The sequence below is a fragment of the Carex rostrata genome, chromosome 3 (assembly GCF_964058835.1).
Source record: "Carex rostrata chromosome 3, lpCarRost1.2, whole genome shotgun sequence".
Taxonomy (NCBI): Eukaryota; Viridiplantae; Streptophyta; class Magnoliopsida; order Poales; family Cyperaceae; genus Carex; species Carex rostrata.
The window spans coordinates 12,248,616-12,273,285 of record NC_135920.1 but is presented as its reverse complement, the minus strand read 5'-3'; the positions used below and the strand labels follow the sequence as shown (position 1 = coordinate 12,273,285).

Here is a 24,670-nt window from a genome sequence, read left to right as displayed (position 1 = left end):
TATAATAAACTAAATAAAGATTATTTGTTTACGGGTTCAAATGCTATTACTTTATGCTCTAATCGTACCTCAGCATTTTTATTTTTTATTTCAAAATTCAAATGCTCTATTACTTTATGCTCTAATCATTTATTTGTTTATAGAGGATGGCTCAAATACCCTATTACTTTATGCTCTAATCGTACCTCAGCATTTTTATTTTTTATTTCAAAGTTCAAACAAAAGATTTGAACCGCTCAACATGATAATTACGTTAAAATGTACTTCGAGATCAAATTTTAATTTTTTTTTTATTTTTTTACTATTTTTTAAGATAGATACAAAATCACTGATTTTAGATGATTCACAATTTCCTAAAAATATTGATTTTGAGCCTTTGAGCCCTCCTCTTATTCATACATATAATACATAAGTTCGAGTCTAATCTTGTTTGTTGATGTATAAAGAACAAGATTGGTATTATTGATAATGTATTACCTTGACAATCTTAATATAATAATGCTAAAAAGTTCGGTATTTTTCAAATCTTATTTTTGAAACTCAATCGATACTATATATATATTTATATCATGCACATAAAATTGATGGAACTTGTTTAATTTTCATTAATCAAACGACTTATATAAACTTGCAACGATGTGTATTTAACAGTACGTTTGATTGAATATCAAATAACACTTAAATTGGATGAACTTTGGTACACCATTTTTCTACAACAAAATATATATAAATTTTTTCTAAAGTTTTTAATTTTCTAAACACGATTTAACAACATATTTATCAGGATCAAAAACTTAACATTTAAAACTCAAACGTCAAAATAAAATTGATAAATATAATATTTATCGTTTTCCTATATACACATGTAAAATATTACAACATTTCGATTTTATTTTAACTGACATCAAGAGCTTTCAAAAAATACGCTAATATAGATAATTTCTTACCGACAATTTTTTAACATACTAATTCATATAAAATAAAGTCAATAAGTGGTAATTTTTATGAAAATACTATTAATCACATCTAGAAATTTTATATGATATTTCAATTTACACTTTTTCTTATTAGAATTATAAAAACATAGAAACCCTCCTCTTATTAAAATACTCTCTGTCAAAAATTTGAGCCCCAAAAAATGAACGAGAGAAAATACTATTGTTTACCAAATGGAATGACAATTCTCAGGGGCGGATCTACTGTAGCACCAGAGGGAGCAGCCGCCCCTCCTGGATTTCGAGTTTTAGTGATGCTATATTGATACCGATCGACTTTGCCCCTCTCTGGAAATGTTTTTGCTCCCCTCGTCTGGATGTTTGATTTGTAATTCGGGTTAAATTGAGTAATAAAATCAAAATAAATTTCTTGAATTATAATTGGTAATATTAATTATAAGTTATAGAATCAGAAATTATAAGTCAGGGTATTGAAAAATATAAGTCAAAACATTATTTTTTTATCGAGTACCCAATTAGTTAATGGGTATAAATCCGATAAGTTATTTAAATCCGATTCGATATTTTTTTACTTCCCCTGAAGAAAATTCTAGATCCGTCCTTGACAATTCTATAAGCTAGTACAATAGTACAAGAGAGGGATGCTCAACTATTATATATATGCATGCATCACGATCGAGTTGTCTCTTATGCGCAAATAGGTAACGAGGGCCGGCTTGGCAGAATTTCTCCATAATATGATGAAATTTGAAATTAATAACAAATATACGAGACTAATAATCCTTTTCGTTGACTAACTCTACCTCAAATATATTTAAATGCATGATACCTAATCATGAAAGTTTGTCTCTCTCTCTCTCTATATATATATACATCTCTTACTAGCTCACACGTTTAAATTTATTTTTGCAAGAGTTGACTGCAAGGGGGGTGTGTGTGTGTGTATAGATATATACATAGCAGACCATGTAATGTAATATGTGCGCATGCACGATTGAAGAGATATATATTCTGCTTCTGTGTTTTATTCCTCAATTTTCTCTTACAGATTGACATATGGCCATTAAGGCTCAATCAACTCTCTTGTCACAAAAAAAAAAAAAAAAAAAAAAAAATGAAAGAGTAGATAATTGAATCCATAAATTTTTGTGGTGCTTAATTGAATCTTTAATTCTTGTGGTGCTTAATTAATTAATTACATTCTGGTGATAAATATCATATACAAGCGTATCCACAATTTTCATGTGGTGATTAATTACAGTTTGATAAAATCATAAAGCCAATTTAAAAGCATATACATTCCTGAAACTATTAGAGTTTCTGATCTGATGTTGCAGTTTTTAATCCAGTTTCAGGGATCTGAGAGAGTTTCTCATTTAGAAACTATACAGTAAAGTTTATTATTAAGAAACTGTTAATAAACTCCACGCTGATTAAATGATTGGCTTAAATTATTTCTCTTTTTTAATTTGTTGCTGACGTGACTTAATAGAAACTCTAAAATTATTTTCAGAGATGTAAGAGTTAGAAACTTTAAAAACCTTAATTTGTAAAAAGTGATTAACAGTTATCTAAAAAGTGGTTAAGTGATCACTTATAATATTTATATTTATATCTATAATTAATTTGAAAAGGATGTGCATTCAACATTCAATTGCTATTAATTAAATTAATACTTACCTAGTTGAAAATGTATTCTATATATATATACATATCACCAATAGGATGGTTCACATACAAAGGTCATGTTTGATTGTGGAATAAAGTTAATATGGATTAAATTTCTTACTCCGAGTTAAGATTATATTTGGTTGGAGTTTAGTGGAGTAAACTCATAAAGAGAGAAAATTATAACATGGTGTACTCTAACCGCAGAAATGGAATCTTAATCTGGAATAACTCAAATATTACTGCATCTTACTCCTTCAAATTTACTTTTCGTTTGACTCCTTAATAGTGGAGTAGAGGGTATACTCTACCACTTAATTACTCCACAACCAAACATGACCAAAGTGCATAAGATGAAGTGCTACAGAAAATCAGACTAATAATTAAGTAAGTGACGCATTAAGTTGGGGGTTAAAGATATCAACAAAATATATTGACAGATCAGTAAATGTATCAACAACAACCATATCAAGGAATGGTGTTAAAGACTTATTAAAGTAATAGCGCTCTAATCCTGCAACGTATGGTAATGAAGTATAAATAAACATTGGATTAGTTATTTTTTTCTGCACTTGATTACATATTTAATTATTGCCGCCCAAATGATTGTTGTCCATACACGAATTTCAAATAATATTAACAGGAACCGTTACAACTAATTAAATATGAGGATCCTCTTACACACTATTTCTATGAAATCATTGTTTTCAAACCATTGAATTTTTGTATCCATCTTAATAAACAGTAAAAAAATTTAAAAAAATATAAATTTGATCTGCAAACACATTTTAATATATCCATCATGTCGAACGGTTTGGATCGACTGTTTGGACTTTGAAAATGTAATTAAGGTGTAATCTGGTACGTGTCACAAAAAAAGGATGTAAGTGGATCCCTCCTCATTAAATATATATATATTTGGTTGCAGTTTTGTCGAAAGGGCTTTGGACAAAGTCTATTATTTAAAGCTGGTTCTAAATTGTCTTATTCATGTCAAAATTTGTACAAACAATTTAGATTTACGGAATCGTTCAAAATTGTATGATCAGTGTCTGATTTGACACAGATTAGACGATTTAAACATAATTTTGGATAAAATTTGTCCAATTTTTTTTTTGAATAAACCCAATTCTTATATATTTTGCAGATTAATACAAAAAAAATATATAATTAATAGCATCTTGCATGCCTTCCTTTTTTTTTATACTTCCACCATAGATGTCTTTAATTTGAAAATTTGAATATCTCAAATAGTAAAACTCAAACATCAGAATAAAATCATCATATACGATTTTATTACTGTTTATATGTATATAAAAATTTATGACATTTTCATTTTCTTGTGATTAGCACCAAACAAATTTAAAAAATTTCTAATGTGAATAATACATTAAATATTCAAGCTATTATTTCTCTTAAAAATAAAATCATTTTTTATAATATATTTTCATACACGTGTCAATAATATAAATCAATATATAATGATAACAAAGAGATATTTATCCTCAAAAATATAGAGAACTTCTACTTGACCAACAAATGTAAGTGTCCACTGCAAAATGATCTACAAGCAATCCCCAATTTCCCACCCAAAATTTAGTGGGATTCTAGTGTGACTTGCACTTAAATTGACAACATGACATCTCCACCTTCAATCTATCATCTTTACTAATTTTGAACACAAACGGCATGACTTGACAGTGAATGACGAAAATACCCTTGGAAAACTCTTGTCAACTTTTGTCATTTTGGCTTATTCCCAGGGAGCTAATTAAGCTACCATAGATTTTTATCTTTTAGAGGAGAAAACAGTTGTGCCCCTTGTGCTAGCTAGCTAGGTTTGGTAATGCAATTTATCTACTGAGTGTTTATTTCTTGTTTATGTGTTTGGGTTTTTTTCTCATTTCTCGTATAATTAGCACATTTGCACATTTGAACATTTGCAAGGGATTGTGGAATTTTGAGAACTTGATGGAATTAAAGTATTAGCAGAGGTAAACATCTTGACAATTCCGGGTCCAAATTGTCCATTTTTTAAAATATGAATGTAAATGGGCATGACATTTTCAGAAAAAAAAAATTTAAAAGGAGGATTTTATTTTATATCCTTCAAAAATCTTTGAAATTATGTATTCTCTCATCTAAAATTTATAATATCATATTTACCCTTTTAAATTTCAAAAACTAAAAAATTTACCCGAGTTATTGCATTTTCTATTAAAATTTATTTTAAATTTATAAAATATCCATTTTATTCTTTATTAAAAAAAATATGCATTTTATGTAAGAAAATTATTCAGTCTTCTAATTGGTTGGTTTCCGGAGACATGATTTTATTTCTCCACTCATGATGCATACACAATGGCATTTACACATACCTTATGTGTGTATTACAAGTAGCGCTTTCACATGTGACCGTATGGGCCGCATTGACTGCACGGACCATATATGCGGTGCTCAAAATATCATGTAGTCACATGTACGTGTAAAATAAGCAGACCGTATATGCGGTCATGCGGGAGCATAATACTACATGTGGACACCAAGGAGTTGATTAGGATTTATGTTAGGAGTACCTCATTCGGTGCACCCATAATTGTCTCCAGAACTTCAAAATTAATATAAATTCATCCCTTTTGAGTTTTTAGGGTTTCTTTCTATCAAAATTCATGATCTTTATGTATAATTTTATCATCAATTTTGATATAAAGAAACTCTAAAAACTCAAAAGGAGTGAATTTATATGAATTTTATCATGTATTTTGTTTCATGAAAATCATTGTTCACTATTAGTGACTTTCAAGAAATTGGGATTTTAGAATATTATTCTCACCCAATTTTCAATGAATTAATATGGCAAATTCCTTAGACATATGCCCAACCTATTTAGGATCCAACAACAATTCATTTTAAAATTTGCATATATAAGTCCGCATTAAAATCCACATTTGTGGTTGCATACCTTCCGCATATATGAAAAAAAACTACATTTTAAACATTAGTCTCGAGTATGAAAATGAACGATTTATCTTCACAATCGGCCGATTAGAAGACTGAACATTTCTTTTAAACATGCCACATATTTTAATTTGTTGAATATAGGTAAAATGAGTAATCTATAAATTTAAAATAAGTTTTAATAGAAAAGACAATAAACTGGATAAATTTGTAAGTTTTGGAAATTTAGAAGGGTAAATATGCTATTATGAATTTTAGGGAGGAATACCTAATTTTAAAGTTTTTGAAGGGTATATACAAAATTCCTCTTTTAAAAAGTAATTTCGAGATGGACTACCAGCTTTTTTCACAAAATAATTAGAGAAAGAAGACTGTAATAGCAGTAGTATTTCTTGAAATGGTGATTGCCCAGTAAACATATTTTTAATTAACTTCTTTAAAAATCAATTATATTTTTATTTTAATCAAAGAAAAGTTAAATTAAATATATGAGTGACAAGAAGAAGATCTAGAGATTTAAACAAGATGCTAGGGTACTGATATTTATATCCTTTTTTCCCCATAATTTTTTTTTAGTAAAAATTGGAGGTCAAGTCACTCAATTATTTAATATCTACAAATGATTACTTCTTTCTCATTGTTATAACTAACATTTATTTATGCTATGTTTGAAAAGTAACAAATTTGAAATTTAAATGGATAATTTATAGAGAATATTAAAATATTTGGTGGCTTGATCAGACTACTAAAAAAACCTTATATTCTCAAGAGACTGGATTTGGTAGGATACTAAAATACTTTAGTATCTTATGGATGGTTCAGAATTTTTAGTTAATTGGATTCTCTTGATGCCTATTTCTTTTTCAGAAAATAAAAATACAAAATTTTGTTTTTAATAAGGTTTAATATGTGGATCGCATTAAATAGCTTAAATCAACTGCTCAATTTTCAAAAATTAAGATTTCATTATATAACATACTAGAACATTTTTACTTTAAAAATACCATACCACAATTATAACACAACTCTAAAAAGAAAAAAAAAAATATTCTCATAGATTGGTACACCTCTTGTTTAGTCAAAAACTTTGGAGGATTAGGTATACTTAACCTTAGGCAAATGAATGTCTCTCTTTTACTTAAATAGTGGTGGAAATTAAAAAATAATGAGTATCATAGTTCTTGGAAAACCTTAGTTGTGTATAAATATATTACTCACAATTCAGTTGCATTCTCCTCATTCTTATCTGCTTTGGTAGGTGATATGAGTGTTTCATACACACCTGGGATAAATATATCACTTAAATTCTGGACTGATCAATGGTATCAAAATTGCTCAGTGATTTACAAAAGAAAAACAAAAAAACAAAAAATGTTTAAACGCTATTTTTAATATTCACATTTTTTTTATCTGGTTTTAATTATGCAACCTCTTACATGAAGAACATTACCTTTATCACTAAATCAAAAGCTGATTTTCACTAAATTAAGTTATGAACGTGAATACTAAAGATGACAGTGACAACAATAGCGACAAAAATATCTGTGCATCATTTTTCTATATAGAAACTATTAAAATGCAATGACTAATATTTGATAAGATGCAAGGTTTAGTCACTTCTTCAACAAATTTCCTGTTGTATTTTTCTTTTTTCTGTTTATGTACCTTTTTCTCTACCTAATTTCGTTAATTAATCAATGTATTGTAGCTAGGGGTGTAAACGGAGCCGGATTATCCAACGGATATCCGCTCCTAATCCGTTAATAATCCGAATCAAACGGATCCGGATAATTTCGAATACGGATCCGGATATTTATTGGATAAGTTGTACAATATCCGGATACCGATTCGGTCAGAGATGTCAAAACGGAGCGGATATCCGCATATATCCGAAACCCAAACTTTATCTTCTGTTTATTGAAGTAGAATGGTTATATACCGATATTCACCTGTTTCAATACGAATAGTGGGACTAAATAGACTTGATTTTTTTTAAGTTCTCCGCTTCACAGCTGTCTCCCCTGTGAACCGCGCATACACCACCGCAAATGTGAAATTTTTCTGCGTGAGGCGTGATTCGAACTTGGGATCTCCTAGCGCCAAGGCAAAACCTTTAACCACTCCACCAAGATTTCGTTTGCACTATGTTGTTGTAACTATAGTATTTAATCTATTGTTAATGTTAAGCCTTTAATTTTTTATAACTTCATTCAATAAATTCTAATTTTTATGATTATTTAGATGTAATATATAAATTTCTGTCTAAAAATTATGATTATTTCTCTGTCTAATAATTAATATATCCGTATTCAAATCCGTGGACTATTCGTTCCGTATCCGTTTAAGGTGAATTTGGTTTTGAATTTTGATATCCGTTTACTATCCGCTCATTATCCGACGAATGTGGATATAGTATCAGCATTATTCGCTCCGTATCCGCTCCGTTTTCACCCCTAATTGTAGCACAGATTTAATAGCAAGAATGAGAAGAGAAATGAAAAGAAAGAAAGAAAAAGAGAAGATTATGACCATTTCCACGATTTTTGAAAGAAATGGCCTAATCTAATATGATTAAATTTGGATTTATTCGAGGTGTTTTGCAAATGTTTTCAACGACAAGACAACTCTTAAACATCGTTAGGGTGTAATCTCTTTCGTATATTGCCATAATGTGAACTTTTTTTGTGAGGTTGAGATTATTGATGTTTCATCTCCCCAAATCCTTTTTTAGCTTGAAACAATGGAAAAACGACAAATTTTCGGGTATGAATTATTTATATTCGGACAATTCGGTATGTATTTGGATGAAATTATAATGGATTTGAATTACTTAAAAAAAAAATCTGACTTTTGTTATTTTAAATCAGTATTGGATTTGAATAGCTAATCGGATTTAAATCCATTAACTAATTAAGTACTCGAATTGTAATTTCTAATTATCTAACCCAAAATTCTAATTACCAATCATATTCAAGAAATTTATTTTAATTTAAACTCTAAATTTAACACGAATTACAACTCAAATATTCAGATGGGAACAAAAAATTTCAAGAGGAGCAAAGTCGATCGGAACGTCTTGATCTCCAATAAAATTCAAAATCCAAGGGGGCCGCACCTGGTTTTCGGATCATCAGAGTTAGGGCTCTCATTGTATTTTTTGACAAATTCTGATAAAAAAAAATAAAAATCCAGTATAATATATCATACATGTATGTGTACCAAATTTTAATATAAATAATTACTAGGGTTAAATAATAAAGTTTTTCAAGTGTTGTATTTGATTCAATATAGCCTCATAATATTTTGCACTGATTTAAGTATCGTGGAACCAATTATAATTGAAGTATATGTTGTGTATACGATTATATAGTTTTAGTAGGTTAGTAATGTATGTAAAGTATATAGCTTGTCCTTGAGAAGATATAATTTTTCACCTATAAAATTCAACAGGTTTAGAATTTTGGGTACAATTAATTTCAATGATTACCAAATTAATTATAAAGTTGAAAATAACAGTACCTAAAAAAAATAACTCAGGTTGCAAACTGTCGGTATCATTTTCAAAGAAAATAATAAACCTATAATGGTCGGCTGTATAATATTAATATAAAGCAAAAAAAAAAAAATTGTAGATGAAGCAGGTACTGCCGTACTGAGCTTCAATTGTATAATTTTGGATCCTCTCTGGTGCTTGATTTTATGGCATTTCGTGTAATGAGTACAATTTAGTCGCCTATCCTGAAACCAAGCATAACTTCTTCTTTTTTTCTTTAAAATGAAAGCTTTATAGAAAATTTGATTCCAAAATTCCTAGGTCAACCATCAAGTGATTTGCAAAGAAAACAATTTATAATAAAATTTGATATGTTGACAAAGTGATTGTAAAAACTTAGTAAATGCTATAATAATATGCAATAAACATTGTTTTATCAAGTAAAAAATCGTCAAATTAAAAAATAATTGGAGGTGTCAAATTAAAAATAATAATTTGGAAACACTTTTTTTTTTTGAGAATTAAGGTCACTTAGAGCACTCACACAACGCCAGCACCAGTGACTGCCACAGAGGATCTTCTCAAACAAATGGGAAGAATAGGACTTAATTGATTTTGACTTTCCAAGAGTCTAGGGGAGCACAAGTTCTAGGAACTAATTCTGCTGCTCTCCAAATAGAAGAGCAGAACTCTGTTATTTTAAATCGAACGGTTCATCTGTATTGAGATTCATGCATAAAAAAATTCAACGGTTCGATTTAGAATAACAGGATCCTGCTCTCCTATTTGAAGAGCAGCAGAGTCGGATCCCAAGTTCTACTCCTCACACTAGTTTCTTTTCTTTTCTTTTTTTCTAAATTGGTTGGTAATCTAACAATTTCATTACAAGAAAAAATTCATGAAGTTTAAATCAAAATTAATCAAAATAAATTTTGTTCCAAAAAAGAAAATTTCAAAAATCCCATGCATATGATAACAAATATAATATTCTTTCCATGAGATATCACAAGTTCAAAATTTAAATAAAAATATCTTATAAATATAAAATAATTGAATTACTTGACTAAATTTATACTTAAAAAGTAATCTCTTGTATATGACAACTAAATGATAAAGACAAAATTATGAAGTTATAGTAATTATTTTCTTAGTTTGTTAATTTCCATCTCCTCCAGTAATCTTTCTAATGATCTGGTTTTAGTTAAGATAATTCCTTTATTTATTTTGTTCTCAAAACCCAACCATTTTATGCTCTCATAAAATCTCATTGTTTGATTTATTCATAGTTGGAATTTGTGATACAAATGTTTTCTTGAACGGCTACTAAATTTGAACAATTGGATCGTATATATTAAATGGAACTATTTTTTGTGTTAATTTCTTTATTTTCTTTCAAATATTCATAAATAATTCTTCATTCAGATTTAAAACCTGAAACTTTCTATAAAAAGAATATTGTCTTTAGGTATTAAATTAAAAGTTTATTCTTAAAAATTATGAGGACGGATCATAATTTATAATTTATTAAGATAAGAAAAGGAAACAATTTCTAATCTAACAATTTATTTATCGTACATCCAAATTTAATGACACATTCTATTTGGTATACATCCGATGTTTATAATTAAATTTTTGGTAATACAATAATTTTTAAAGATAGTTTTGACAATTTTATGATAGGAAGATAAAGAAAAATATTCTACATTAATTGGACAGATATAGAGGTGAAAAGAATTTCGTATTATAAAAGATACCAGATTTGATTTTATCATTGAATGATATTCTGTCCTTTAAAATAAATTATAGTTTTTCATAATATACACTAAATATAACCTGTTCATTAAAATTTAAATGTATACTATAATTAGAGTGGAAAAAAAACGTGCCGTGTCGTGCCGTGCTGTGACTAACACGCCGTGATTTTGATCTCGTGCCATGTCGTGACTAAAATATCAAGGAGTGATCACGGCACGCAAATGATCACGCCACGTGAGTCACACCGTGTTCAAACGTGCCTCGTGTGATCATTTAATCATAATTTAAGCTAGTTTATTCAAGATTTATCATTTAATCAATATCTAATGGTCATAATTACACGTGACTCGCGTGACTACGTGTCGTGACTAGATTTTTCACATGACATGCCGTGTCGTGTCAAAGTTTTAAAAGATGAACACGGCATGAAACATGCGAATCACGACACGTAACTGACACACGTACGTACCGTGCCGTTCGGTACCGTAACGTGACGAAGCTGACTCCGCCGTGTCATTTTTGCCACTCTAACTATAATACTAAACTTAGAGTAGAACTAGGGTGTTCTTAAGCTCACCAAAGTGTTTGGTGAGCTTGACTCCAAAACCCATCAAATCGGTTTCAAATGATGAATCCGAACCGTTGGAACTCGTCTATTTTACGTGTGATGCGTCTACATGTGAATTTTTTTAACTTTCGAATTAGTTTAGTATAAAGTCACTTGGTCAAAATTAGAAGGTTAATAAATTAATTTTAGTGCATTCATTTTTTGAACATGTTTTGACCGCTTGACTTTATACTAAACTAATTCGAAAGTTTAAAAATTTCACATGTAGACGCATCACACGTAAAATAGGCGGGTTCCAACGGTTCGGATTCATCATTTGAAACCGATTTGACGAATTTTGAAGTCAAGCTCACCAAACACTTTGGTGAGCTTAAGAACACCCTAGTTCTACTCCTAAACTTATCCTAACATAATTGACCGTCCATGTATCAAATGGAAGATATTTTTGTTTTGGAGCGTAGGAAAGGGCCTTAAATTAAAGTTTGAAAGATGTCAAGCAGCGGTTGCAAATTTAAATATACTCTTTCATCGTTCTTTTTAGTAAAAGTACTGATATAATGCTATTAAAAAAATAAATACAGTTCTAACCAATCAGCATCCGACACGTGTAAAGAAAATTTAAATATACTCTTTCATCATTCTTTTTTAGTAAAAAGCACTGATATGATGCTATTAAAAAAATAAATACAGTTCTAACCAATCAGCATCCGACACGTGTAAAGAAAATTTAAATATACTCCTTCATCATTCTTTTTTAGTAAAAAGCACTGATATGATGCTATTAAAAAAATAAATACAGTTCTAACCAATCAGCATCCGACACGTGTAAAGCAAACTATTAAAGAAATTGGTACTAAAAAATTTGAGTATACGTCTATGAAAGGAATGTCTCAAATCTAACCCAACAAATTGTAAAACCTATTGTAAATATATTACTATTTAATTTAGGCTCAAGAGATGATGTTATGGACCTAATATAATCCATAATCATTTTGCTTTTTAATGGCCAATGTCTTCCTTTTGACATTTGTGGGTAGGTTTCTATGTCGTCACTTTTATCTTTGAATAAACAAACAAAAATCTTACTGTTATACTTTATAATATCTCACTGCTGTTGCATCATGATTAGAAATATTTAGGTGATAATTATAGTATAGCTTTCTAACGATGGGGCTGCTTAGCTTGATCTCTATTAATTAATACCGTTAAAATAATCCAACTAGAAAAGGTTGAACTTGGCTTTATTTTTTTTAATTTATTTTTTTAAAAGATCATTTCATCTAATTATTTAATATTTATAACGGAGTTTTATTTTGGATGTCGAACTTGCAACTTTCTAAATGGAAAAGATTTTCTTTGCCACTAGACCAAAAATTGATTTTCAACTTGGCTTTAGTTTAATTCAAAAAATGAATATCGAGTTTGAGCTAAACACGAATTTCAATTATTAAATTTTGCATGCTTATTTTCATATTATTTATAAATAATGAAAGTGAAAAGAAAGCTATAAATTATGTTGATTTTGTAATAAAATTTATTATTTAAAGAAAATCCTATTTAGATCTGGAGGAGTAACATACTAACATCTCATTGTATAATTAGATCCTGAAAGTTATATAAAAGATACATATTTCTTGCTGCGAATCAATTTCAATATTTTCAAATACAAACATTGCGCGTCTTCAATGTTAATAAAAATATTAAATAATTATAATTTTAAATGAACCAAATAATTCAAGATGATCTCGTGCTGGCTTTAGTCTTTGTTGGGCCTCTCTTTGGGCTTTTATAGCCCTTCACTGTGGTGGCCCAAGGACCACTCAAATGACTCAATCAATTCAATAACTCCTTGAATCGAGGACGGCCCAAATTAGACTAATCTCTGTCTCATCCGTTTGATTGGCATCAATATTCGTCCTGACATTTTTGAGATTTGAAGAATCAAATGTTCACGAATCTTGATGTGAATCGAACGAAACTGACCGGAGTCGCTTCATGCTATGCTTTTAAACTGATAATTAAATAAGGATAAGATCAGAATAAAATGAGATATTCTTACAAAACACAAAGCTATAATAATACGTGAGGGAAGGTGCTATGACCTTGATCACGCAAAGGTCAGAGAGAAGAGGAATTTTACGAACACTCAAACAATTTGAACTAATTTCAAAGAAATCGGATCTTGGATACAAGAACAGTAAAGTAGAACGAAAGAGATAAACCAGAAAATTCTTATTCTATTTCATATCCTAATCGGTTACAGTGGATGCCTATTTATAGGCAAAACTATGGAGAAAAGAAATTACAACTCTTGCTGATCGAATCATGCGATTAATTCCGCTGATGATACATCAGACTAACAAACTATTTATTTATCGTAACAAACTAAAAAAAAGAAGTAAATGGAGATCTCCCTACTCTCCTAAACACTCTTTATTTCCTTAAACTGGACTACTCCGTTTGTTGCTAAAACTGACCCTCCAATTCTGTTTTTACGGACCCCACCTGACAGCCTTTTCTAAAAGAAACCTTAACTGGACCGTTGCAGAAGGCATGGGAAAGAATTCTAGGGTCACAATGAATTTAGATCTCCTAACATAATTTAAAATTTGAGTTTGAATTCTGGACCGTTCGTCATAAGTTGACACGAATTTTAAAACAATTCCATAAAATTTTAAATTAATCCAGATTTACTTGGATTCTGCAACTCAAAATATGTGTCATTTTATAGAATCCAAACTCTCTTACCAGTGAGGTACAGGAAATTTGTTCTCCATATGTAAAATAAGATAAGGTTTTTCACTTTTTCCAGCGTTTTTAACAGTTTATCATGAAATACAAATGACTGTTCATCACGCACCTTTTTTTTCGTTCTAATTATGTGTGTTATATTTCGTCATTGTACCAGTATCTAAAAGTGTGTATCAGTGTATGATAGAAAGTGTTCATTGGCGTCTACAAAATGGATGTGATGGGAACTGGAAAGTACTTCTGGATTTGATCATATCTAGTATGACAAACAGCTTTTGGTTCAATGTTAGCTACCTGTAATTCATTTAAAGGTAATCGGACCAAATTTAGTCTGATGCTATTTAAAAGTCGTTCGATCCGCATCAAGATTCGCAAACAACTAGATTTGTGCAGATCAAGTGTTCGCGGAATTTGTTGCGGATCGAATAGCACTATCCAGGCATCAGACCAAATTTGATATGACACCCGTCGAATTGTTCAAGTACTTCTGGATTCAATTAAAGGTAAAGACAAAGGAATGGCATCAGACTAAATTTGGTCTGATGTCATGTCAGAGCCGTCCGACCTGCATCAATATTCCTGTGGGCAACTTTAAGATTTGTGGAGAGCAAGTGCTCAAAAAACTTGATGCGGATCGAACAGCTCTATCCGGGCATCAAATTGCCCCCGCTCAGAGACAAAAAGGTATCTTAAGATTCATATCTTCTAGACAAAGAGAAAGAATTGCAAAGAGTTCACAGCACAATGAAATCTGAAACAGTAACCTTAAAACATCCTTGTTGATAACCTTAAAACATCCTTGTTGAGTGTGCAGGAAGGATTCCAAATTCAAATTCAATGGATAAAGGAGACAAAGGAAAACTAAAGGAGAGGAAAAGCAAAAGAAAACAAAGCAAAGAGTTGTTTACAGACTTTAAAGCACAAAGCATATTAGCCTACTCATCCATTCCCACAATCCCTTTTCGAGTTCTCTCTGCACACATACATGTATAACAGCACGAAGCGGGTCACTGGATGTACCAACTTTAAATATTAACCAATTATACGACTCGCAATGCAGAACAATACACACAAAAGTCAGAAAAGATATGGACACTTCTAGATCAAGTAACCTTTGAATTTAAATATTCTTCCAGCTTGTATACCGCCACTTTTGTTTTCTTCACTACTTTAAAGCACCATTTGGCACATTGGTTTCCTCTCCAGACAACACTACACAAATTCTATCCTCATTCAAGAAACAATTTCAATCTCCAACAAAAGTTTTAACAATGGCTGCCCCAGGGCGCAGCCACCAAGCAACCCAGAAAACTGGTGGAGCCCGGCGATTACTTTATTGCTTGATAGCATTAGTGATAACCATTGCTGTAATCGTCGGCCTTATAATTCTCATTTTCTGGCTGGTCGTTCGTCCAAAGCCAATTGACTATTATGTTGATGGTGCGAGCGTGCGTGATTTTAACATCAGCTCTTCGGATGCGCTTAATGCAACATTTGATCTTGTCCTTGTATCAGACAATCGCAATCACAGGGTTTCAGTGTACTACGATTACGTCGAAGTCACTGTCTGGTAATGCAATTTTCAGTAATTCTCTCAAAGTAATAATTGGCATGCTCATGCTCTTACCATTTATTCAGTTACATGTGTGTGCGTGTCTATTTCTCCGTTACAAGTGTTCACCAATTATGTTTCTCCATAGGCCATAGCTGCTTTCCAACATCTGATAACATATACATCTAAATTTTGCAGTATATATCTAGTATCTGGTAACAATCTTCAATTTTTGATGTTGAATTTATATTAAAAAAAATGCTGTGCAATTTAATTCTCAGTCAATACTAAGGGATCGGACACTCTGTTCGCTATACTCTATATTTTTCTACTTGCAGAACCAATGTTTTATTTTTTTTTTTTTAAATGAAAAACATAGGCTGATGTTATTTTGAAGAAGATGATAAAATTATCTGACAACATTTTCTAAATAATATTTATGTTAATAAAGAACACTATTTAACTACCAAATTGTTGGCTTGACAGGTATGATGATGAGATGATAGCATTCAGCAATGTCGATCCATTCCACCAACCGAAGCGCAATGCCACTAGACTCGATGTACACCCACTGTCCAAGTCCACACCTCTGCTTGATTCAGCTACAAAGGACTTGAAGCATGACCGATCCAGCGGAAAGGTTGAACTGGAGGTTAGAGTCAGATCAAGAATCAGGTTCAAAGTTGGGTTGGCCAAGACCAAGCACTACACCTTGCGGGCATATTGCCCCGTGGTCGTGAACTTCTCTAAATCTAAATCGACGGATTTTGATAGAGTCTACTGTGATGTTGATATTTAAGTTTCGGGTTTTTAGTTTGGATTGGTTGAATTATTTGTTTGCAGAGACTAAGGATTGCTTATCTTTTGTGCATTTTCCTTCTGTATTTTTTTCTTTTGGTTTGGATACTCTGCTTTCTCATGTAATGGTTGCTCCACTTTAAGATCATTGATTTTTTATATGTTTCTAATTCACTATGTTAATAGGTTCTCATTATAAGCAAACACTGCTTAGAACCAACAATTAGGGGTGTTCATCGGGTCCGGTTTATTCGGTTTTGTACCAAACCGAATTAGTTTGGACCAAACGGTTTGGTTTTTTTGGTTTAATGGTTCGGTTTGGTTTTCTTTTCAAAACCGAATTATAACTTCGGTTCGCTTCGGTTTGGAAATTTTCAAAACCGAAATAACCGAACTGACCAAACTTTTATATATTATGAATTTGGTCCAAACCGCCCCGGTTTATTTCTTAATCAATTAGTTTATATACTTCGATTTATTTCTTAATATCCCAATTTATTTCTTAATACCCCGGTTTATTTCTTAATATACTTCGGTTTATTATAAATCAATTGCTTTAAATAAAAAAATTAATATATTTCAGTTTGAACCGAACAAATCGAAATAAAACTTTGGTTCGGTTTGGTTTGGCTGCAATGCTAAACCGAACCGAACCGATGAACACCCCTACCAACAATGGCAGACAGTAAAGAAAAACCTAAACAGGATTAACAACCTTTTGTTTTGTTTTTAATGTGAAAGTATCAACTATGTAAAGACAATACATCAGCTTGAATTTGTTTGCCCTTTTTGTGAAAGCCCAATGGGCCCAAGACATGAAGAGATAATGCATGTTATTCTATTTTTATTTCAATATGACATTTTAAGCCCAGTTACTATAAAATGTTAAACCCAGTTATCACCACTTAATGGCCTATTAAGCCCAGTTACTATAAAAATACTATATTTTTATTTCAATTTATTATATATGTGACATTTGTACTATTAGGATCGGAAAAAAAAAGGATTATTTTCAGGTACATAGCTAAATTTAAATATTTGAGACCTACCAAGCTTGTGAGTCATGCCATGAATAAGACAAACATGTTTGTCTAACTACTTCCAACAATGGGGTACCTAAATCATATTTAGCAAAACTTGATAACATTATTCTAAGAGAAGAAATATGTTAAGGTTTAGCTAAACTTTCCATAGGAAAGAAAATAATTAAAATGTTTAGTTGGAATTCAATAATGAAGCAGCACTAAAATGCACCATAATTTCTGGGTCTGGTTTAGGTTGTTGTTACATTATAATTTAAAAATATATTATTGGGGGTCCCACTTATATTGGCATCAGATCCTGTTATTTATGATGACAATGATGATGGTAATGACTATTATTCTGCTAAGCACATCGCCAAGGAAAAAAAAAATGGACTAGAGTCTAGAGCTAATATATTCGTATCTCAATTATTATTATTATTATTATTATTATTATTTTTATTCTTATTCTTATTATAATTCTTCTTCTTCTTCTTATTATTATTAGAGTTAGAGTCAAATTAGAGTGTTCTCAAGTTCACCAATTCTTTAGTGAGCTTAACTCCAAAATCTATCGAATGACTTTAAATGATAAATTTAAGCTGTTGAAACCAATCTACTTAACGGCTCGTGATGCGTTAATTTGTTTAAATGATTTATCATTGATTGGTTCAGTTCATAAGTAGCAATGAGGATTACAATAAAAATATTGTCTAAACATTTCATAAAATAAAAAATAAAAAATAAAAAAATTCAGGTTCAATCCTGGACGAAATTTGCAAATATTAAGGAGTATGGCTAGTATAACATCAGTGTCATTTCAGCCTATATAACACCAACTCCAAAACCTATCGAATCGACTTCAAACGGTGAATCCAAACCGTTCAAACCGATTTACTTCATTAGTTGTGCGGTCAAATGTGTGAGTTTTTAAGTTAATTTTAATACATTCATTTTCCAACTTTTATACCGCTTGATTTGATACTAAAATAACTCGAAAATATAAAAAAAAATTTGTATGTAAACGCATCACTCATAAAGTAAATCGGTTTAAACGGTTTGGATTAGTCATTTGAAGTCTATTTAATTGATTTTGAAGTTAGTGTCATATGACACCGATGTTATACTAACCGGACTCAATATTAAGTCTGCAAATTTTGGTATTGCAAGTATTTTAAGGAATTTGTATCCTTTGCATTAATTCAAAAGAGAGTCTTTTGAGTTAATGCATCTGGACCATCCGATCCGCTTTAAAATTTGTGCGAACTAAATCCGCACTAATATTAAAGAGCTCTAGTGTTAAAATCAGACGGTATGCATCAACTCAAAATATTTCTTTTTGAGTTAATGCAGAGGATACGTGTTCTATTTTAATCTGATTTGTGACATTTATCTTATCAATGGCTCATACCCTTTTACCGGTTACCACTACCAGTACCAGAGTTGTTTGAGCAAGTCATTTTCAAGCAATGTCACTTGCATGAATTAAGCCATCAGCAAGTAGCCAAAGACTAGAGGATGCGTTCAAGTTCGTTCTCATCCTGTTCCTTTGATTTTAATTCTTTCCAAAACTTTCAGCATATGAATATGCCGACCAACTAACCATCTCATTCTCTTCATGTTACAACAGTTATGAGAGGTATATTTTGAATTTAATGCTTCAACAAAGAATAAAAGAAGAAGATAAGGAAAGAAAAGGTCACATGAGAATTGAGAAATGAGAAGCCTGAATCACAAAGTACCATGTTGACTTTCTCTCCCCGGAAATAACAATGGGGAGCTCATATATAGGAATTATTTTTATAAACCATAATTAAAAAAATATTTTAATGAAACAACATGATTAATTTTTTTTTCTAAAAACCACAAGAACTAAAATGTTATTTCGGTCAGATTTTTTTTTCGAGACTGAAATGGCAATTCGGTCTAATACATTTTCACATTTTTGTCAACGACTCGGACCGAATTGCCATTTCGGTACCAAAAAAATAGAACCGAAATGACATCTCGGTTCTTATGATTTTTATAAAAGAACAAAACAATTAAGTTGGTTTGATAAAATCTATTTTTTTATTTATGGTTTCTAAAAAAAAATCGATACATAGAGCAAAACATGATTGTTCCTGAGCTCACCAAGTTGTTTTTAGTGAGTTCAATTTTAAATCTATAAAAATATTTAAATTGATGAATGCAAACTGTTAAAATAAATTTACTTCAAAAGTGAGATGTTAACATGTTAAATTTGTAAAATCTCAACTTAATTTAGTATATAATTTAGTATAAAGTCAAGCTGTAAAAAAAAAATAAGAGTTGTAGATTAATTTTAATATGTTCACTTTTATTGTTTTTTAACAACTTGATTTTGTTCTAAATTAATTTCAAATCTATAAATTTATGTAAATGCATTATTCGTGAAAAAGATTAATTTCAATAATTTGAATTCGACATTTGAAGTCATTTGAATAGATCTTGAAGTACAATGGACTTGGTGAGTATAAGAACACCTTAGTTCTACTCATTGATATATCTTATTCCACAATTAGAACTAAAGTGCTACTTAAGTTCATCAAGATCTTTTGTGGGCTTAACTCCTAAACCTACCGATTTTACTTCAAACTACAAATTTAAACCGTTGAAATCGATATACTTTACAAGTGATGTGTTCACATATCAAAATTATAATTTTTTTTTAATTACTTTAGTATAAAGTCAAGCAGTCAAAAACAATAAAAAAAATAAACACATTAAAATTAACCTCTCGATTTCAAATTTTTGAGTTCGCCATTAAAAATCTTCCAATGTATTTCAGAGTTAAGCTCACCAAAAATAATTAATGAGTTTAAAAACACTCTAATTCTACTCACATTTACTGTCAATATCACTAGTAAATCCTTTCAATGAAATTAAAATGAAAAATAAACATTGCAATTAAAGTAAATAATAAATAACTCGAAATGAATAATGTTTCCTTGGAAATATGTAATGTGAATAATAAATAAAGCAATTAAAGTGTATAATAAAATATTTCGAAATAAATAATAACTAGCGAATGAGTTCCGGTAAAATTCTGGCCGAAGCATTTAATTTGAATAATAAATCACACAAACCAAATAATTAATTAATCATCAATAATAATAAAACAGAGGTGAATAATAAAGAATTCAAAATGAATAACAAAACAAAATTAATTGTAAAACATGACATTCATTATTCATGTTGAGTGTTTTATTATTCAAGTTAAGTGCTTATATTTACTTTGGTTGTTTTATTTTATAATTTATGTTAAGTGGTTTATTTATTCATATTATTTGTTTTGTTATTCATAATAAAGAGTAAGGTTAAAATGTCTCATTAGTTTTGTACCCATCATACTCCAATATCATTATCTCTATTTTCAAATTGTAAATAATTGACATGAACCATTCAATATAATTTTCATATTAAAATATGCCTGGATACCAAATTTTATAAAAAAAAAATTACTAATTGTTTAGAGAGGTAGAAAATTACTATTTTTAATGGTCCATAATTTTCTAAAAACAGTGATTTTGTACTATCTTAAAAAATAGCAAAATATTTCCAAACAAATATAAAGTTTTTTATTCAAATATATTTTAATATGAAGATTATATTGAGCAGTTCAGATCAACCGTTTAAACTTTGAAAATAGAAATAACGATGTTGAAGCGTGATGGACCGATTCAAAAAAATTATTGTATCCACATTGATACCAGTATAGTGGTAACATTTTTCATAGCAATATGTATAATACTCTCTCACTTTTTTTTTATAGATAACATTATGTAACCCTTTGTCGCATTCTCATAAATCGACAATAAAATTTATGAGACTACAAAAAAGAAAAAAAAAACTAAGTTAAATTTGCCAAAATATAAGTTTGTGATAATAAGAAAGTCATTTAGCTATTACTAAGTACTAATAAAATTAAATCAACATTTTTCTAATAGTATGTCTAATCTATTTTCAATTGAACCAAAATTGATATAGTATGTCTAAATTATAGGTATTTATAATATTTTCTATCTAATAAATGTCACAGTAACGGTTTCAAATATTTGCTTACCAATATTTAAACCTCTTCTGATATAAAATGAACGTGAAGAGTTCATTTGTGATCTAAAAATAATATGTCATCGAGAATCAGTCTTTGATTTAGTAGCAAAGGCAATAATTTCCGTGCAGAAAGTCGCAGATTCGAAAACTAACTTTTAACAGTTGAATGACTTGACCTCCAACCTTTAAAAAAAATAAAACATGTCATCTATTTACAATTTTATTTTTAAAGAAATACAAATTACAAAATGGTCCTAAAAGGACAATTTATTTCTTGTTTTTGTCCTCAAGTACCCGTGTTTTACTTAAAAAATATGTGATTACCTCTACATAGACGGATTCATATCCTCTGAGGTATTGCAGAGGATTACTCTCACTTTACGGTTTGAGATTAAATCTCAACCGGTTCGGAATTCGGACTGTCATAGGGGTAGTATTATTGGGCTTTGAGATTCGTGCCAAGTTAAGAAGAACAGTCCAGATCTAATAATTGTAAAAGATTCCCTTATCAGGTATTGGAGAGGATGTGAATTCTACATAGACTGCCAATGCCTTTTATCCTAATTGCCTCTATAAAGTATAAAGTGCTGTAAATGTAGTAATACAGGAGAGGAACTATTAACTTTTAATTGTTCTATTCCCAGTGCATGTTGACTGTTGAGATTCAATTATTCTACCTACTTGATCTAAACCCTAAACAACACTTGATGCTTGTATTGACCTCATATATATATTCCACTTTATTACTTTCAAAAGTTGAAATCAACATTTCACCAACTATATTTCATGCTATGTCATCGGAATTTAATGCTAGAATCCTCACTGTGTCACCCACCAATCGGCATGCATGTAAGCAAAAATATAACACAGATATAAAACGACATTTAGGACCCTTTCGGCGCACCGATGGAAATAGGTGTGAGCATAGAAAAGGTGAAAATTTGAACTGCTTTTTATTATTTCTGTGGAAAAAAAAAATTCAGTTGAACTGAATTTTTTTTCCCACGGAAACAGTAACGCGGCCGAACAGAGCCTTAAGAAAGAGTGAGGATGTATTAACCAAAAGGAATTGAGTTTTGTACAAAATTCTCATTCAAAGTCAGACTTTAACCTCCCGTTCTGCATTAAGATTTGTACAAAAAAATTAAAACTTAAAAAATTTAAATGACTTCTTGAATTCTAACGTTTACGTGAATTTTAACAAAAATCAGACGGTCTTTTTAGAAATTTTTGATAGTGTCTACCAAGTCAACTTTTAAAAGACTGTTGAAGATTAAAAAAAAATTAGGAAATAGCAAGAAAAATCTGAAAATTTATTAATTCTACATCTTTCTTTAATTTGTTGTATTAATTGCAATTAACTCAATTAGATATGTAGTAAATAGTTAAAAAAAATATATAATATTAAGAAACACTGCAACAGCTCTTTAAAGTTTAAACCCTCTAACCTATAATAGTAAGGTTCTAAATAGCAATTATCGCGTTATCGCAGGAAGATTAAAAAAAATAAAGCTATCGCATATAGCGTAGTTATAGCAAGAGCTTACCTACATAACATTTTTTTTCAAAAAATTATATTATTTAATTCTACTAATTATCAACATTATCTAAAGTCTCACAAAGCAATAAGTAACACTAAATTGATTAAGAAATTATAATATTCATATTGAACTAGTGCAAAATTCAAATTTCTATTCAAAATATCCATAGTAATATCATAAACTATTTATTTTTTTTATTCAAAATAAGCTAAGCATTATGACATAAATTAATTTTTTTAAATTCAAAATAACCTAAGCAGCATGTCATAAACTATCTATAATTTTCTATTTAGAAGAAAAAGTAATATGGGCCTTAAAAAAGTTAGTTGTTAAGAGAAATTTTAAATTTAAGCCTTAAATAAAAGTCGTACCATAACGTGTGCTATTTGCGCTACACGCTATGCACTATGGCAGACTGCTGTTACCGCTATAGCAGTTATAACTAAAATAACATACTTATATTTCATAGCTTAACATTTAAGATCTGAAAACACTATAGTGTCGGTATAGTGTGCTATTTAGAACACTGATAAATAGACACTATATTGAATCTTGAAATAACAATCAGAATTCAATTAAAAATAATTTTCTTTTCTTTCAAATCCTAATAAAGACTATCATAAAAAAAAGAACGCGGGGGCAATATTGTCTGGCTTAGTGCTGTCTTCCATATTAATTAATTAAAGAACAAAAATTGATTGATTATATTAATAATTTGATAATGAACACCTCATCTCATGCCTAGTAGAAGCATTTGACGGTTTCAAACTCAGATAATTTATACATGTTCAAGGTTTGGTCGGATTTGGTACCCAAGTTTTTTTTTTTTGTACCATAATTACAAAATAAATAAATCAAAACACTCTAGTTTGATGAGAATTTCATATTCACTTAGACTGCCAAACTGTTTAGTGGTCTCAGATTAGCGACCCTCAGTCTAGAGACCTCCAAATAATTTAGCCCCCCTCCTTTTATTTTTTTGCCCAAAGAACAAGGATTATCATTCATAAAGGACAAAGGACGACAAAGATGATTCAAATGATTCACAATGTTATTATTTGTCTGTTAATAATTTTTTTGTAAAAATAAAAAATAAAAAGGGGCTGCTAAATTATTTGGAGGTTTCTAGACTGGGACTGCATGGCTAATTAGCGATCCTCAATCTTTAAGACCACAGAGGCATTTGACGGTCTGGATAATTTTAGAATTCTTTCAAAATTAGAGTGTTTTGGTTTATCTTTTTTTTATTATTATGGTATAAATAAAGTTTTCGGGATTTAGTAGGATGTTCGATAATTTTTAGCTAAATTAGACCAAAGAAAAAAAGGTCGAATTTGGTCGGATGATCGATAATACTCATGTAATTATTAGTATTAAGATTTGTGTATATGGATCTATACTTGCATGAATCTAAATTGTTCCGGTAAATTTTAACACAAATCAAATGATTCAAATTGAATATCAAGTCGAATTGATCTATTTGAATATGAATCCGTTTTCCGACAACAAATGTTCTTTTTTTTTTTAAATCATT

General features: G+C 29.9%; 1 protein-coding gene across 1 annotated transcript; it reads left to right on the top strand.

Moving 5' to 3' along the window:
- The first annotated feature begins 15,311 nt into the window (after positions 1–15,311).
- LOC144551965 (uncharacterized protein At1g08160-like) lies at positions 15,312–16,669 on the top strand. The gene is made up of 2 exons (XM_078300074.1): positions 15,312–15,719; positions 16,188–16,669. Exons 1-2 carry the CDS (start codon positions 15,421–15,423, stop codon positions 16,498–16,500), a joined length of 612 nt encoding a protein of 203 aa, XP_078156200.1. The 5' UTR covers positions 15,312–15,420; the 3' UTR covers positions 16,501–16,669.
- Positions 16,670–24,670: the final 8,001 nt, after the last annotated feature.